Source organism: Delphinus delphis, chromosome 4, assembly GCF_949987515.2.
Source record: "Delphinus delphis chromosome 4, mDelDel1.2, whole genome shotgun sequence".
NCBI classification, from domain to species: domain Eukaryota; kingdom Metazoa; phylum Chordata; class Mammalia; order Artiodactyla; family Delphinidae; genus Delphinus; species Delphinus delphis.
Window position 1 is genome coordinate 122,552,540 of NC_082686.1, and position 13,667 is coordinate 122,566,206.

The 13,667-nt window shown below is 39.8% G+C and overlaps 1 protein-coding gene across 1 annotated transcript in view; it reads right to left on the reverse strand.

Annotated features, from left to right (window-relative positions):
• LOC132424459 (phospholipid scramblase 2-like) overlaps positions 1–13,667 on the reverse strand; it is a 74,426-nt gene that overhangs the window by 15,586 nt on the left and 45,173 nt on the right. Inside the window, exon 4 of the mRNA XM_060010172.1 lies at positions 5,303–5,461. Coding sequence (XP_059866155.1) covers positions 5,303–5,461 — 159 coding nt within the window. The remainder of the gene's footprint in view (positions 1–5,302; positions 5,462–13,667) is intronic.

Genomic DNA, 13,667 nt, shown 5'->3' on the forward strand with positions numbered 1-13,667 from the left:
TTTGACTTCTTCAGTGGTCTCTTGGTTATTTAGTAGTGTATTGTTTAGCCTCCATGTGTTTGTATTTTTTTCATATTTTTTTTCCTGTAATTAATATCTAGTCTCATAGCCTTGTGGTCGGAAAAGATACTTGATACAATTTCAATTTTCTTAAATTTACCAAGGCTTGATTTGTGACCCAAGATATCATCTATCCTGGAGAATGTTCCATGAGCACTTGAGAAGAAAGTGTAATCTGCTGTTTTTGGATGGAATGTCCTATAAATATCAAATAAATCCGTCTTGTTTAATGTATCATTTAAAGCTTGTGTTTCTTTATTTATTTTCATTTTGGATGATCTGTCCATTGGTGAAACTGGGGTGTTATCGTCCCCTAGTATGATTATGTTACTGTCGATTTCCCCTTTTATGGATGTTAACATTTGCCTTATGTTTTGAGGTGCTCCTCTGTTGGGTGCATAAATATTTACAATTGTTATATCTTCTTCTTGGATTGATCCCTTGATCATTATATACTGTCCTTCTTTGTCTCTTCTAATAGTCTTTATTTTAAAGTCTATTTTGTCTGATATGAGAATTGCTACTCCAGCTTTCTTTTGATTTCCATTTGCATGGAATATCCTTTTCCATCCCCTCACTTTCAGTCTGTATGTGTCCCTAGGTCTGAAGTGGGTCTCTTGTAGACAGCATATATATGGGTCTTGTTTTTGCATCCATTCAGCCAGTCTATGTCTTTTGGTTGAGGCATTTAATCCATTTACATTTAAGGTAGTTATTGATATGTATGTTCCTATTACCATTTTCTTAAATGTTTTGGGTTTGTTATTGTAGGTCTTTTCCTTCTCTTGTGTTTCCTGCCTAGAGAAGTTCCTTTATCATTTGTTGTAAAGTTGGTTTGGTGGTGCTGAATTCTTTTAGCTTTCGGTTGTCTGTAAAGGTTTTAATTTCTCCATCGAATCTGAATGCGATCCTTGCTGGACAGAGTAATCTTGGTTGTAGATTCTTCCCTTTCATCACTTTAAATATGTCCTGCCAGTCCCTTCTGGCTTGCAGAGTTTCTGCTGAAAGATCAACTCTTAACCTTACAGGGATTCCCTTGTATGTTAATTGTTGCTTTTCTGTTGCTGTTTTTAATATTTTTTCTTTGAATTTAATTTTTAATAGTTTGATTAATATGTGTCCTGGCATGTTTCTCCTAGGATTTATCCTGCATGGGACTCTGTGCTTCCTGGACCTGACTGACTATTTCCTTACCCATATTAGGGAAGTTTTCAACTATAATCTCTTCAAATATTTTCTCAGTCCCTTTTTTTAATCTTCTTCTTCTGGGACCCCTATAATTCGGATGCTGGTGCGTTTAATGTTGTCCCAGAGGTCTCTGAGATTGTCTTCAATTCTTTTCATTCTTTATTTTTTTATTCTGCTCTGTGGCAGTTATTTCCCCTATTTATCTTCCAGATCACTTATCGTTCTTCTGCTTCAGTAATTCTGCTATTGATTCCTTGTAAAGAATTTAAAATTTCATTTATTGTATTGTTCATCATTGTTTGTTTGCTCTTTAGTTCTTCTAGGTCCTTGTTGAATGTTTCTTGTATCTTCTCCATTCTACTTCCAGGATTTTGGATCATCTTTAGTATCATTACTCTGAAATCTTTTTCAGGTTAACTGCCTATTTCCTCTTCTTTTGTTTGGTCTGGTGGGTTTTTACCTTGATCTTCCATCTGCTGTGTATTTCTGTGTCTTCTCATTTTGCTTAACTTACTGTGTTTGGGGTCTCATGTTCGCACGCTGCAGGTTTGTAGTTCCTGTTGTTTTTGATGTGTGCTCCCAGTGGGTAGGGTTGGTCCAGTGGGTTGTGTAGGCTTCCTGGTGGAGGAGACTGGTGCCTTTGTTCTGGTGGATGAGGCTAGATCTTGTCTTTCTGGTGAGTAGGACCGCATCTGGTGGTGTGTTTTGGGGTGTCTGTGAACTTATTATTAATTTAGCCAGCCTCTCTGTTAATGGTTTGGTTTGTGTTCCTGTCTTGCTAGTTGTTTGGCATAGGGTGTCCAGCACTGTAGCTTGCTGGTCATTGAGTGGAGATGGGTCTTAGCGTTGAGATGGAGATCTCTGGGAGAGCTCTCGCCAAATGATATTACGTGGGGCCAGGAGGTCTCTGGTGGACCAATGCCCTGAGCGCGGCTCTCCCACCTCATAGGCTCAGGCCTGACACCCATCCTGAGCACCACATGGCTCAGAAGAAAAGGGTCAGCCACATGGCTCAGAAGAAAAGTGAGAAAAAGAAAGAAAGAAAAAATAAATAAATAAAATAAAATAAATTTATTAAAATGGAAAAATTATTAAAAATTAAAAAGTAATTAAAAAAAAAGAATAGAGCAACCAAACTAAAAAACAAATCCACCAATGATAACAAGCGGTAAAAACTATACTAAAAGAAAAAAGCAAAAAAAACAAAAAACAACCAGTCAGAACCCTAGGTCAAATGGCAAAAGGAAAGCTTTTGGGAAGTCTGAGGTCTTCTGCCAGAGTTCAGTAGGTGTTCTGTAGGAGTTGTTCCACATGTAGATGTAGTTCTGATGTATTTGTGGGGAGGAAGGTGATCTCCATGTCTTACTCTTCTGCCATCTTGAAGGCACCCCCCACCCAGTTGCTACCATATTAACTGAATAATGTTTTATCTAAAAAACAGTAGTAGAAACAAACCTTTTCAGATGATTTGAAATTCCATATGGCAGAAACATCATATTTGTCATCTCAAACAGAAAACAAAGGAGTATCTTTTTTAGTCATTGCCAACAATTAATAATTCACAAGAAGAAAATTATTTTAATTGTTATGTTGAAGCTTGAACATTCTTCCTATGTTTTTGGCACTAAAATCTATGTCCCCTTTTCACAACTGTCACTTCCATTTCTGGCAATGTGCAAAGTAGATACTGTGAAAATCTAAATGTGCTGACTAAAGTACAGATGACCCCTGAACAATGCAGGCAGTGGGAGCACTGATCCTCTGTGCAGTCAAAAACCCACATATAACTTTACAGTTCTGCATTCGTGGATTCAACCAAGTGTGGATCATGTAGTACTATACCACATATTTCTTGAAAAAATTTGCATACAAGTGGACCTGCAGTTCAAACCCTTGTTGTTCAAGGGACAACTGTATAATTAAAACCTATTTCCATGCAAAGCCAAACACCTAGGGAAGTTAGAGAAATCTGTGCGGCAAAAAGTAAGGAAAAGTCTGAAAATTCGAGTGTTACAAAGACATTTTCTTTGGCTCCTAAGAGTTGCCAATCTTCCTTAGCAAGGTGATTTGATTTCATCAATTGTGGCAAGGCAGTGGGCCTGAGCAATAAATGTATTGTAATAGAGATGCCCCAACAAAGTGGGAACACTCAAAGGGACACAATCCGGTATAAAGGATAGACTAGAAAAAATTTACCCACCGGCAAATGAGGATTAATAAAAAGCTTGACTGCACTGGCCTGTGCCAGAGGTAGGGAAAAAACTGTCCACTGAGAATTCATAATCAAGATTTGCACTTGTTGTTTAGGGGTTCATATTTAAAACACATACAGAAATTGGGAAGCATCAAACTGACAGAATAACATAAAAAGTGGTCTTCAATTGGCTGCACCACTGGGACACCAGCAGAAGGAAAAGCAAACTGCTCATAGAGTGTAACCTCAGACAAGACCTGCTTGGAGACTCATGGGCTTCTAGAGGCAACATGCCACCATTTTACTCTATTTTTCTTCCTAACACAGAAAGAAACCAAATATCACACAGAGATGAAAAAGGCACATGGCACAGTGGTTTAGGGTGTAGCCTCTGGAACCACCTTCGATAGTGGCTTTCGGACATTTAGCTAACTGGATGACTTTGAACAAGATACCTAACCTCAGTTTTCTCATCTTTAAAATGAGAATTATTATAGTACTTTATCTAACATATAAGAATTAAATTAATTACTATATGGAAAGTAGTTAGAACCAGAACCATGCCTAGAATATAGCAAGCACTAAAAAGGGCTAGCTGCTCTTATCATCATTAGCATCACTGTTGTTATAGGTAATCGGTTACAGTATCCCACCTATTTCATCATTAGGATTTTTTTCCTCCATATTTACCCAGATGCATATCCATCTGGCCTGCAATTAAGTTTTAAGGTAAACCTAACAACTATATATAGAAAAATTATTTGATTTCACATGACTGGTCTTTGTTGAGAAGCAGCAGAACTAAGAACCACAGGAAAATGTAATGGGCAACTATTAAGCTATCTAATTATATAATGCATTTAGAACTTACTATTTATTTTTTTAAAGCTACACTTATATATAGGTTTCCAGCATAAATCATTTGCCTTATAATGTGTTATGTTAGGGCACACATATTTTGGTTCCGTAGAATCCAGAAAATGTTACATGGATAGACGCTCTAAGATACACACAAGGCTGAGTAAACTGAATACAGCTTTAACCTCAAGAGTGGATGAGCCACAGTCATCCCAGCACCTCCCCCTGCTCTGCCACACACACCAGTGACAATGACCACCAGCCTATCGGGGGACTGGGCAAACAGGGTTAGGACAGCAGGCTGCCTCACCAAGTTTCTGTTGGAACTTTGAGACTCATAAGCTCAACAGCTCTTGTATCAGCTAAATTCTACCTGTTCTGCATCCCCTCTTCCAGGACCTTTCATGTTTTTCCCTTTCTTTCCAACTCCCTTTCTTACAATTACATCTGAGGGAAGAGATTCCTCAGCACCCCATCTGCCTACTATGAACGCCTAATGAAATTTCAGCTTTGTCTCTAAAAAGGACAGTTAACTGATACCTGTCTCATGATGTAGTTTTGAGAATCATATGACACACATGTATAAACTGATTAATTATTTTATATCAATAACTCTTGGTGAGTTTCATACTTTAATTATATATTCTTGCTTTACACTTGCTGAGGGATAGAGTACTATTCTGTTCATCTTTGAATCTCCTTAAATACCTAGCAATGTCTTACAAACAACAGGACTTTTATTCATTCTGTCATTCATTTATTCAACATTAATTGAGCATTTCAGATGTACTAGACACGCCCTTGGCTTCGGTGTAGGTTAATAAATAACTAAAATTTACTGACTGACCTTTTCAATTGAATCTTGTCACAAGTCATGTACCTAGTGAGTGGCGGAGTCAGGAGATATCCTAGTTGTCACATTTATTCCCTTCCCAGCACCCTGTACTACTTCCCATCAGAAAGGATAACATTTTCAAGATAACTCAAAAGTGACAGACTTACCGTGAGGAAGCAAGCTCCAGAAAAGATGGCTTTCATCATCACATCCAGGTCTAATGGGAAGTGAACTTCAAAGTGGTCAGCATCGCTCATTGCAGATAACACACCATTCCACTTCTGAGTAACACTGCCCACGTTGGATACACCATTGAGTGATTTGACCTAGAAAGACAAGAATGAGACTTTGTGATGATTGAAAAGTGTTAAAATACATGTTTTAATCTTCTAATTAGAAGCAGTTTATATTGAGATAGCATAAAAACAGTGCATGAAAAGGATATAGAAGTTATGTAATTTCAAATGAAGAAAGGGTTAAGAGTTAGGAAAGGTTAGGTACTATGCAACTAGTTAAGAGCTAAGCTGGACAACATCTTAAAATTACCAGGCAATGCTCTTTCTTCATCCTTAAATGAAGCATTAGGGGGAACTTGTGTCAAGAGGTATGATGTGAACTAATTCCTAAATTCTTTTCAACATAGCAAAGGATGAGGACTGGGGATTGGGAGGAAAACTCCTCCAGTTCAGGAAGCCACATGAAAAAGCAAGGAGGTATGTATGGTGCTGTGCACTTCACACAATCCATATAATCACATAAGCTTCTGTAGGCTAAATTCACTGTCTTCTTTAAGGTATCCTAGGACACCAAAAAGACTCTCCTTCTAAAAGGGGGACCCTGGCACTTGCTATAGGGTAAATGTGCTAATGTCACTTGGTCATGGGAATAATACACTCTTTTCTCCCCACACTTCAGTTTATCCACATTTTCTTTTTGCTACAATGGCCTTTTTATCACATAAGCAATGCCTGATGATACGGTGAAATAAAATGGGAACTCGAAAAGTTTACTGGATGTACATGATGAACTTAGCTGGATTGTAAGGCATTCAGAAAGGAATCTTTAAAAAAATCCAGGAAATATTTCTGTGAATTTCTTTTGTCAAATTTGTTAGACAATAAGGAATTATTTGTAGCCACTGAAATAAAGGCAATGTTGGGTTTTTTTTTACTGAAAAAATGCTATAATATGACCTATTATGAGTTTTACCTGTACTAAAAAAATAGATTAGGTCAGGTTATTTCTCTCATAAGGTTTTTAATGAGTTATTACTCTTTTTACCTTTATCAACTGCTGAAATCATCAAAAAAAGAGCTCACATTTTGGAAAAATACCATGCAATCCATTAGCAATCTTTGAAAATATTTTGATGTCAGCTGGTTAACTCTTTCACCATACTACTATATTCATTTTATCAGTGATATTATAAACCTCAATTCACTTAACATGAGATAGTGGACTGAAACAATATCATTCTGAAGTTGGTTACCCCAGGTAGAGAAAATTCTAAATACATTATTTTAACATTAGGTTACCTCAAAAACAGAATCCGAACCACAGCTGTAGGTGGAGCATGGCCCATGCACTCACATCACATTTTCTTTCTTCTCTTTTTGGATGCTGTACACCACCCTTCACAGGTTCCAGTGTTCCATGACAAAGCCAGTGGTGATGCCAGGACACTGCACCTCCAGCTGTAAATGAAGCAGTGACAGAGGCGAAGATGCTACATTTATACATGTACACATACACACCACCTAGATGTGTTTCTTAACTCACTCAAGAACTAGGGAAACTGTTGTTGGGAGAGATAGTCCTCCATGGATCTCTGGCACTTCACTCCTACTCTTCAAGAATGTCTTTGCAGGGAGGAACTTTGAAGGATGGGGCCACATTTTCCTTTAGGACACAGAGGAAGCTTGATTACCACTTGCTATAAAACAGCCAGTTCCCTTTCTAATTTTATTGTGGGTGTGGTTATAAAAGGGAATTTTTGTAGTGCTGAACTGTTGGGTATCTGTATTGTGGTGGTGGATACAGGAATCTACACAAGTGATACAACTTCACAGAACTAAACACACACACACACACACACACACACACACACACACACACACACCACGAATACAAGTAAAACTAGAGAAATCAGAAAAAAATCTATCATGGGATAAATGTTCCATAAATTGAGTAGGCTTGTCATTTTGATTAGCTTTACTACATCATGGCTTACTTTAATCTTAGGAGGCTGCACTTACAGGATATGAGAAGAAAACCAAGCCATGAATATGAAGCAAATATCTTTTGGATATTCCTAGAATATCCAAAAGAATCAAGGATTAGAAGTGAAGATTCATGCTAAATACAAGGTTATTATTACAAAAACAGTAATGATAAAGTATAATACCTGGAAATAACAACTGACATTTTTTGAGCACTGTACTATGTGCCAGGTGTTGTTCTGAGTAGTTTACATTTATTTACTATTTAATCTTCAAAAAAATCCAGGTGATATGTACTATTATTATCTCCATTCTATAGACAATCCAAACACTTAATTATTGGGCTTCCCTGGTGGCGCAGTGGTTAAGAATCCGCCTGCCAATGCAGGGGACATGGGTTCGAGCCCTGGTCCAGGAAGATCCCACATGCCGAGGAGCAACTAAGCCTGTGCGCCACAACTACTGAGCCTGCGCTCTAGAGCCCGTGTGCCACAATTACTGAAGCCCACGTGCCTAGAGCCCGTGCTCTGCAACAAGAGAAGTCACTGCAATGAGAAGCCTGCACACCTCAACGAAGAGTAGCCCCCGCTCGCTGCAACTAGAGAAAGCCTGTGCACAGCAACGAAGACCCAACAGAGACAAAAATAAATAAATTAAATAAATAAATTAAAAAAAAACCATAATTATTATCAGCATTTACTAAATGTTAATGTATTAATGTAAATATATTAATTAATGTAAATGTATAAATTAATATATATTTACATTAATACATTAATATTTAGTAAACACTCATACTTAACATAATATGTCTTTTAAAAGTAATTCTGTGGGGTATTATTATATGTATTTTATGTATAAGAACACTGAGCCCCAAAGAGGTTAAGTAGACTGTACACATTTAAGTAGGTAACATACATAGAATTCAAAATTCTGGTTGGTCTCTATTTAAAGCTGCTTTTCTTCTCCCTGCAGCAAACAATTTTCCTAGAGCTGCACAGGTTGTAGAAGAGTAACAAACTGTAACCCAGAACATCTGCTTTCTAGTTCCAGCACTGCCACCAGCTGAACGTAACACCGTCATCAGGCACTTAAATCTTTCTGAACCACTGTTTCTTTATCTGTAGCAAGACACTGGGTTGTGATGGGTAGTGTAAAGTTATCTAAAATCTCTTCTAATTCTAAAAGCATAAGTGTATGCTTAGCAACACCTTATCTAGGGATCCAAAGAGACATTTAGATAAATGTGTGTGACTTCTGTTCTAGGTGATAGGTAAATTTCTAATTCAGTAGACACAACTGATAGAATTGTGGTCACTGACTAAACAACCCTAATCTGTGCTTGACCCACCAATTACCATTGAAGAGCATGAACCCATAAGAAAAAGCCCTTTGTGATTTTTCTTAGGTGAAATAATTTGGTTTCCCCCTCCCCACCAATCTTCCATTCTGACTGGCAGAGCCAGTAGGAAATCCCCTCCTCTGTAGTTTTGGAAGGAGCATAGCCATGCGATAAGGAGTTGGATCAGGAAGAAACAATGGATTAGACTTCCATTCTCTGACTTCTTGCCTGGGGCAGGGACAACAGAAGTTGGTGCATCTGAAAGGTCTCTTGCATTGTCATGACTTCTGGTCCATACAGTCAATGACCTGAGAGCCTCAACTCGATTAGTAGTAAGGCACCTAGAATGTCTTTAATTGTGTAGTAGGGGTGAAATGGAATTTTGTCTGTGTCAGATGGAATTCCTGTGGGGTTGTTAGATCCTGTTTCATGAAGGAATAGTAGGTGGACAGCCGCTAATGTGTCTCAGCATCATTCTGAATAAAGCTGGCTGCCTCTGTCTTCAGTTACAATGTAAGCTATCTTGTCCAGGTTGTTTTTAGCATGGTATCTATAACTAGTTTCAAAACCTGCCATCATTAAAAAACAAAATGAGAAAGTCATCTTAAATTAGAAGTAGTGAAAATGGTCCTCAAGAAGTATTTGTGCAGCATTTCTTAGGGTATAAAGAAAAACAGCGTTTTAAAAATTTTATTTGAAACATACACAATTGATTCAAACATCAAAATATTTTATAACCCTTATAAGTATATAAGTCCTTTAGAATTTAAAACATTTATTTTAAGCTCAGGGCAAAATGGTTTAAAGATGTTTTTTTTCACATAACAACAAAGATGGAAACCATACTGAGTAAGACTGATCATGTTTTATATAATACCTGTATTCAGAAAACTTGACTTATAAAAATATTTTAATGAGATTATACTTTGCATCATGAAATAGTCAGTTTGTGAACTGTGGTAAGATGATCAATATCATTGCAACTTGCAAATAGAAAAAGGGCCAAGCAGAGTTAAAAGCTTTATGCTGTAGCCCAACTAATGTGTAGAGTTGTTACTTTAAGGGTCAGGAATGCTTTACTGATAAAGGACAAGCTTCATGTTGACTGTCCTCATTTTTCCTACTTTCAAAGCAAGGATCATGGACTGGAATTCAGTAAATCGAGATTCTGCTTTTCTCTTGCTAAGTCATTTAGTTTTTCTGCTCTTTTTTCCCCCTCATCTATAAAAGGTGAATGATGGGGGTGGAGAGAAGGACTAAGTGTAGGACCAAATAATATATAAGATCTGATGATTATCTGATTTACAAATAAATAAAATTACACAAAATAATTCTCTTAGTTTCTATAGGACAATCTTTCCTCTTTGAACCACTAAAAATTGATTAAAGAAGAAAGTGGATATTAGATAATTCTGATTCAAATGTTGCTGATTCAAACCTGATTCAAATATTGCTGAACATTACTGGATTATACATACTTTCCAGAGGTTCAAAATGCTGAAGAACGTGTATGCTGTCCAACTACTGGGATAGAAAAAAGCAATTAGGAGAGAGAGAAATAATAAAATTAAAACAAGTTACCATTAGAAAAGAAATTGAAGATAGATGTATTACAGCATATTAATTGATTTTTAAAGTATCTTTAATATGAGTAGAATTAATTATATATTTTTTCAAGTGAAATCAGCCTATCTGCACCTGATCAGATGGTTATTAGCAGAGCTGTCCAGATAGGAAAAACACTTTCCTCCAGTTCTACCGTAAAAGATTGAAACATTTATCTAAAATATCAGAAAATCACCTTCCTGCTACAGTAACTGCATTGAGAAGCTGTGTTGACATAGATTGCTCCTAGCTCAGTCTCCTCAGTCCATACTCACTGACACCTTTGACATGTCTTCCACAGACTGGACTTGTCAGGAAGTTCAGGACAGTTTAACATGGACCAGCCATAGAGAAGCCAATTTTCTCAGCGGCTTTGGGAGAGTGAATCAGCTAGTGGACCTTATACAGGAATGTCCAGTTTTGTATCATTTCACAGGTACTTCTGAGAGAGTAACAATGATTGCCATTCACTTGAGTTACTAAACACCAACATCTTCCCTTAGCGCACACTTTAATTAGGAAAAGGTTGGAGAGGGCAGGGAACATGACTAGGATTAGGGCACAAGAGAGGAAAGAGAGGTTGGGAATACCATTAGATAAACTTTTTATCTTAGTTTTACTTCCGAATTACTCCCAAGAGGGACATTTGACAGGCCTATTATCTATTACACTTGAGTCCTTCCAGCAAAAGGAAAGAAATCTCCTTGAGGACAGACCGATCATACCTTATACAATTTTACATCGTTCCTAATTTGTGAACACAGAACATTGACTGAAATGCCATATTTCCTTAAATATCTGTTGTATAAATTAATGAACAAGTTAATGAATTTGGTGAATAAGTTAATGAATAGATTTTGAAATGAATAAAATTGAAAGTGACTTAACTGAGCATGAATGTTTAGTCATGTTGTTGATTACAGGAGGGTAGAGAGAACACAATCCATGCTTAATTCAAGACTTTTTCTTCTATGAAAACACAACCAGATGGGAGAGGGGTCTGAACGTGTCTTATAATTTTTCAAAAGTGGCCACTAAAATGGTTTATCATCCCTTTAAAAATATTCTAGGATCTTAAAATGTAGGATTAAAAGATAAAACAGGGCTTTCCTGGTGGCGCAGTGGTTGAGAGTCCGCCTGCCGATGCGGGGGACACGGGTTCGTGCCCCGGTCCGGGAAGATCCCACATGCCGCGGAGTGGCTGGGCCCGTGAGCCATGGCCACTGCGCCTGCGCGTCCGGAGCCTGTGCTCCGCAACGGGAGAGGCCACAACAGTGAGAGGCCCGCGTACCGCAAGTCCTGTACATTTTGTGCTCCTTGTTGATAACCTGAAAAGAGGGTATTTTAATTTTCTAGGTGTTTATATACAGGAAATGTAACGTTTTCTGTAGATTAAGATTAAATGTAGTTATCCAGTTTACTAAATTTTCTTAGTTTTTCAAATAGCTTCTCAGTTGTTTCATTTGGATATTCAAGGAATACAACCATATTATGCATAAAGGTGGTTTTTGCATCTTCTTTTTCCATTCAGAGTAACGTGTTCTACCTAATTTGCTTGGCTGTACAATTCACAGTATTATCACATTGATTGTGTGATGGTGAACATTCTTGTCCTTTTCAAATTTGACGGAGATGATAGTAGTGTTTTACCATTAAACATGTCAGAACAACAGAAGATTATCTGTATATTCCTATCAGAGAGACGTGCAACTTAAAATACTAATTTATAACGCTTTAAGTAGGTGAGAAATGAACTTAGTACACACATATTTTCTTCACCTAGACCTGTTTAGGTGGCTCCAATTTTAAATATGTGATATAAAATTTAAAACTCAATGCAGGTTCTCAGTAAAGGTAAACAAAGGGGGAGAATATAAAATTAAGAGAAAACCTAAGTCTAGAAATATAAGTTTTATTTTACATGTAAGTGCATCCCGATATAATTACATCTCTCCAGTTTGCCTGAATGCTAAAGTGATAGATGGGTTCTTCCTGTACCCCCGCCCGTCAGGCCCGCCCGTCAAGAAGTGATTACAAACCCTTTTACCTGCGAGTCGACCTGACCCGGTTCCCCAGAGCTACGCGGAGGGAGCACCCGCCGGAGACCGCAGCTGAGTCGCATCCGGCGGGACCCGGCCTGCGGGACAGAAACAGGCGGGTGGCGGGCGGCCCCGGGCGGCGGGAGGTGCGCCAGGAGAGGCGGGAAAGGGGCGCAGCTCGGCCAGGCAGCGCAGCCCGCTCTCCGGGGCGCGCTTCTGCGCAGGCACAACGGTCTCCCCAACACAGTCCGTCTGGGGACCACGGCCGCCGACTTCAGATCCAAAGGACCCCGACCCCTACTCAGCGCCCGAGACCGCTCCCTCCCGGCAGTCCCGAAACTTCGGGAACCACCTGAGGATGTGGCGCGGGGCGGCCTCCGGCCTCGGGCCTTTCCTCGCGGCTCCCGCGACTCGGCTCTCCGCCCGCCCGGCCCCACTCACCTCCTGGCCCGCTGTCCGCACGGCACCCACGACGCCAGGACTGGGGGTTTGAGTTTATCCAGGGAGGAAAGAGAAAGGGACGGGGCCGGGAAAGGGAGAAGGAAGAGGAGAATTTTCTAATTAAAACCAAATAGAGCCCCGCCGGGCAGGGGGCAGGGGTCGGGGGTCGGGGGTCGGGGGCGTGACCACGCGGGCGGGGACCCTCCCCGGGCGCCGTCTCCCCGCCCCGTCCCGCCCCCGCGCTGGGTGCTCCGCAGCCCCGGCTCAGCTGCCCCCAGGAGGCGTGGGCCGCCGCAGAAGCCGGCTTTCAAGTAAAAAACACAGCGGACAGGAAAAGAGGGCAAACTAGTTGTCACCGCTCACATATGAGGTGAAGAAAAAGATAAGAGCAAGTCGACGGTTGCCTCTAATCCTAAAGGCACTTTCTAGAGCCTGTGAGGCAGGGCTTCGTGGCAGAGATTAAAGAGCCCAGAAAGGAAAAGAAGAAGACACTTTTCGTAAGAGCCCTGTTAATTTGCACCTGGCAGTCCCTCACACGCTTGGCTTGGAGAATTGGCCTTGGCGATGCAATGTTGGCTGGAAACACTGGAGCGCGGGGGCTCGGGCATTTGTTTTCCTTTCCACAGGATTGGAGGAGGCCAGTTTGATGTTGGAGGGAGGGAGGAAGGGGTGCCAGGAAAGAGAGGTGCGGGAGCTGTGTTGCCTGTGTTTTCTGGCATTGGGAGAACAAAGCCATGTGTTAATTACTGTTGTTAGGCACAAGTATTGTTTTCAGACTACTGAAGTTCAGGTTTGTGGTCCGTGGGGAGGAACATAATTCACTTGTCGCTGTTGGGTCAGCGTGCCCTGAGTGTAGTAAAGCCAATCTACTGACCTGGGGTCGTGG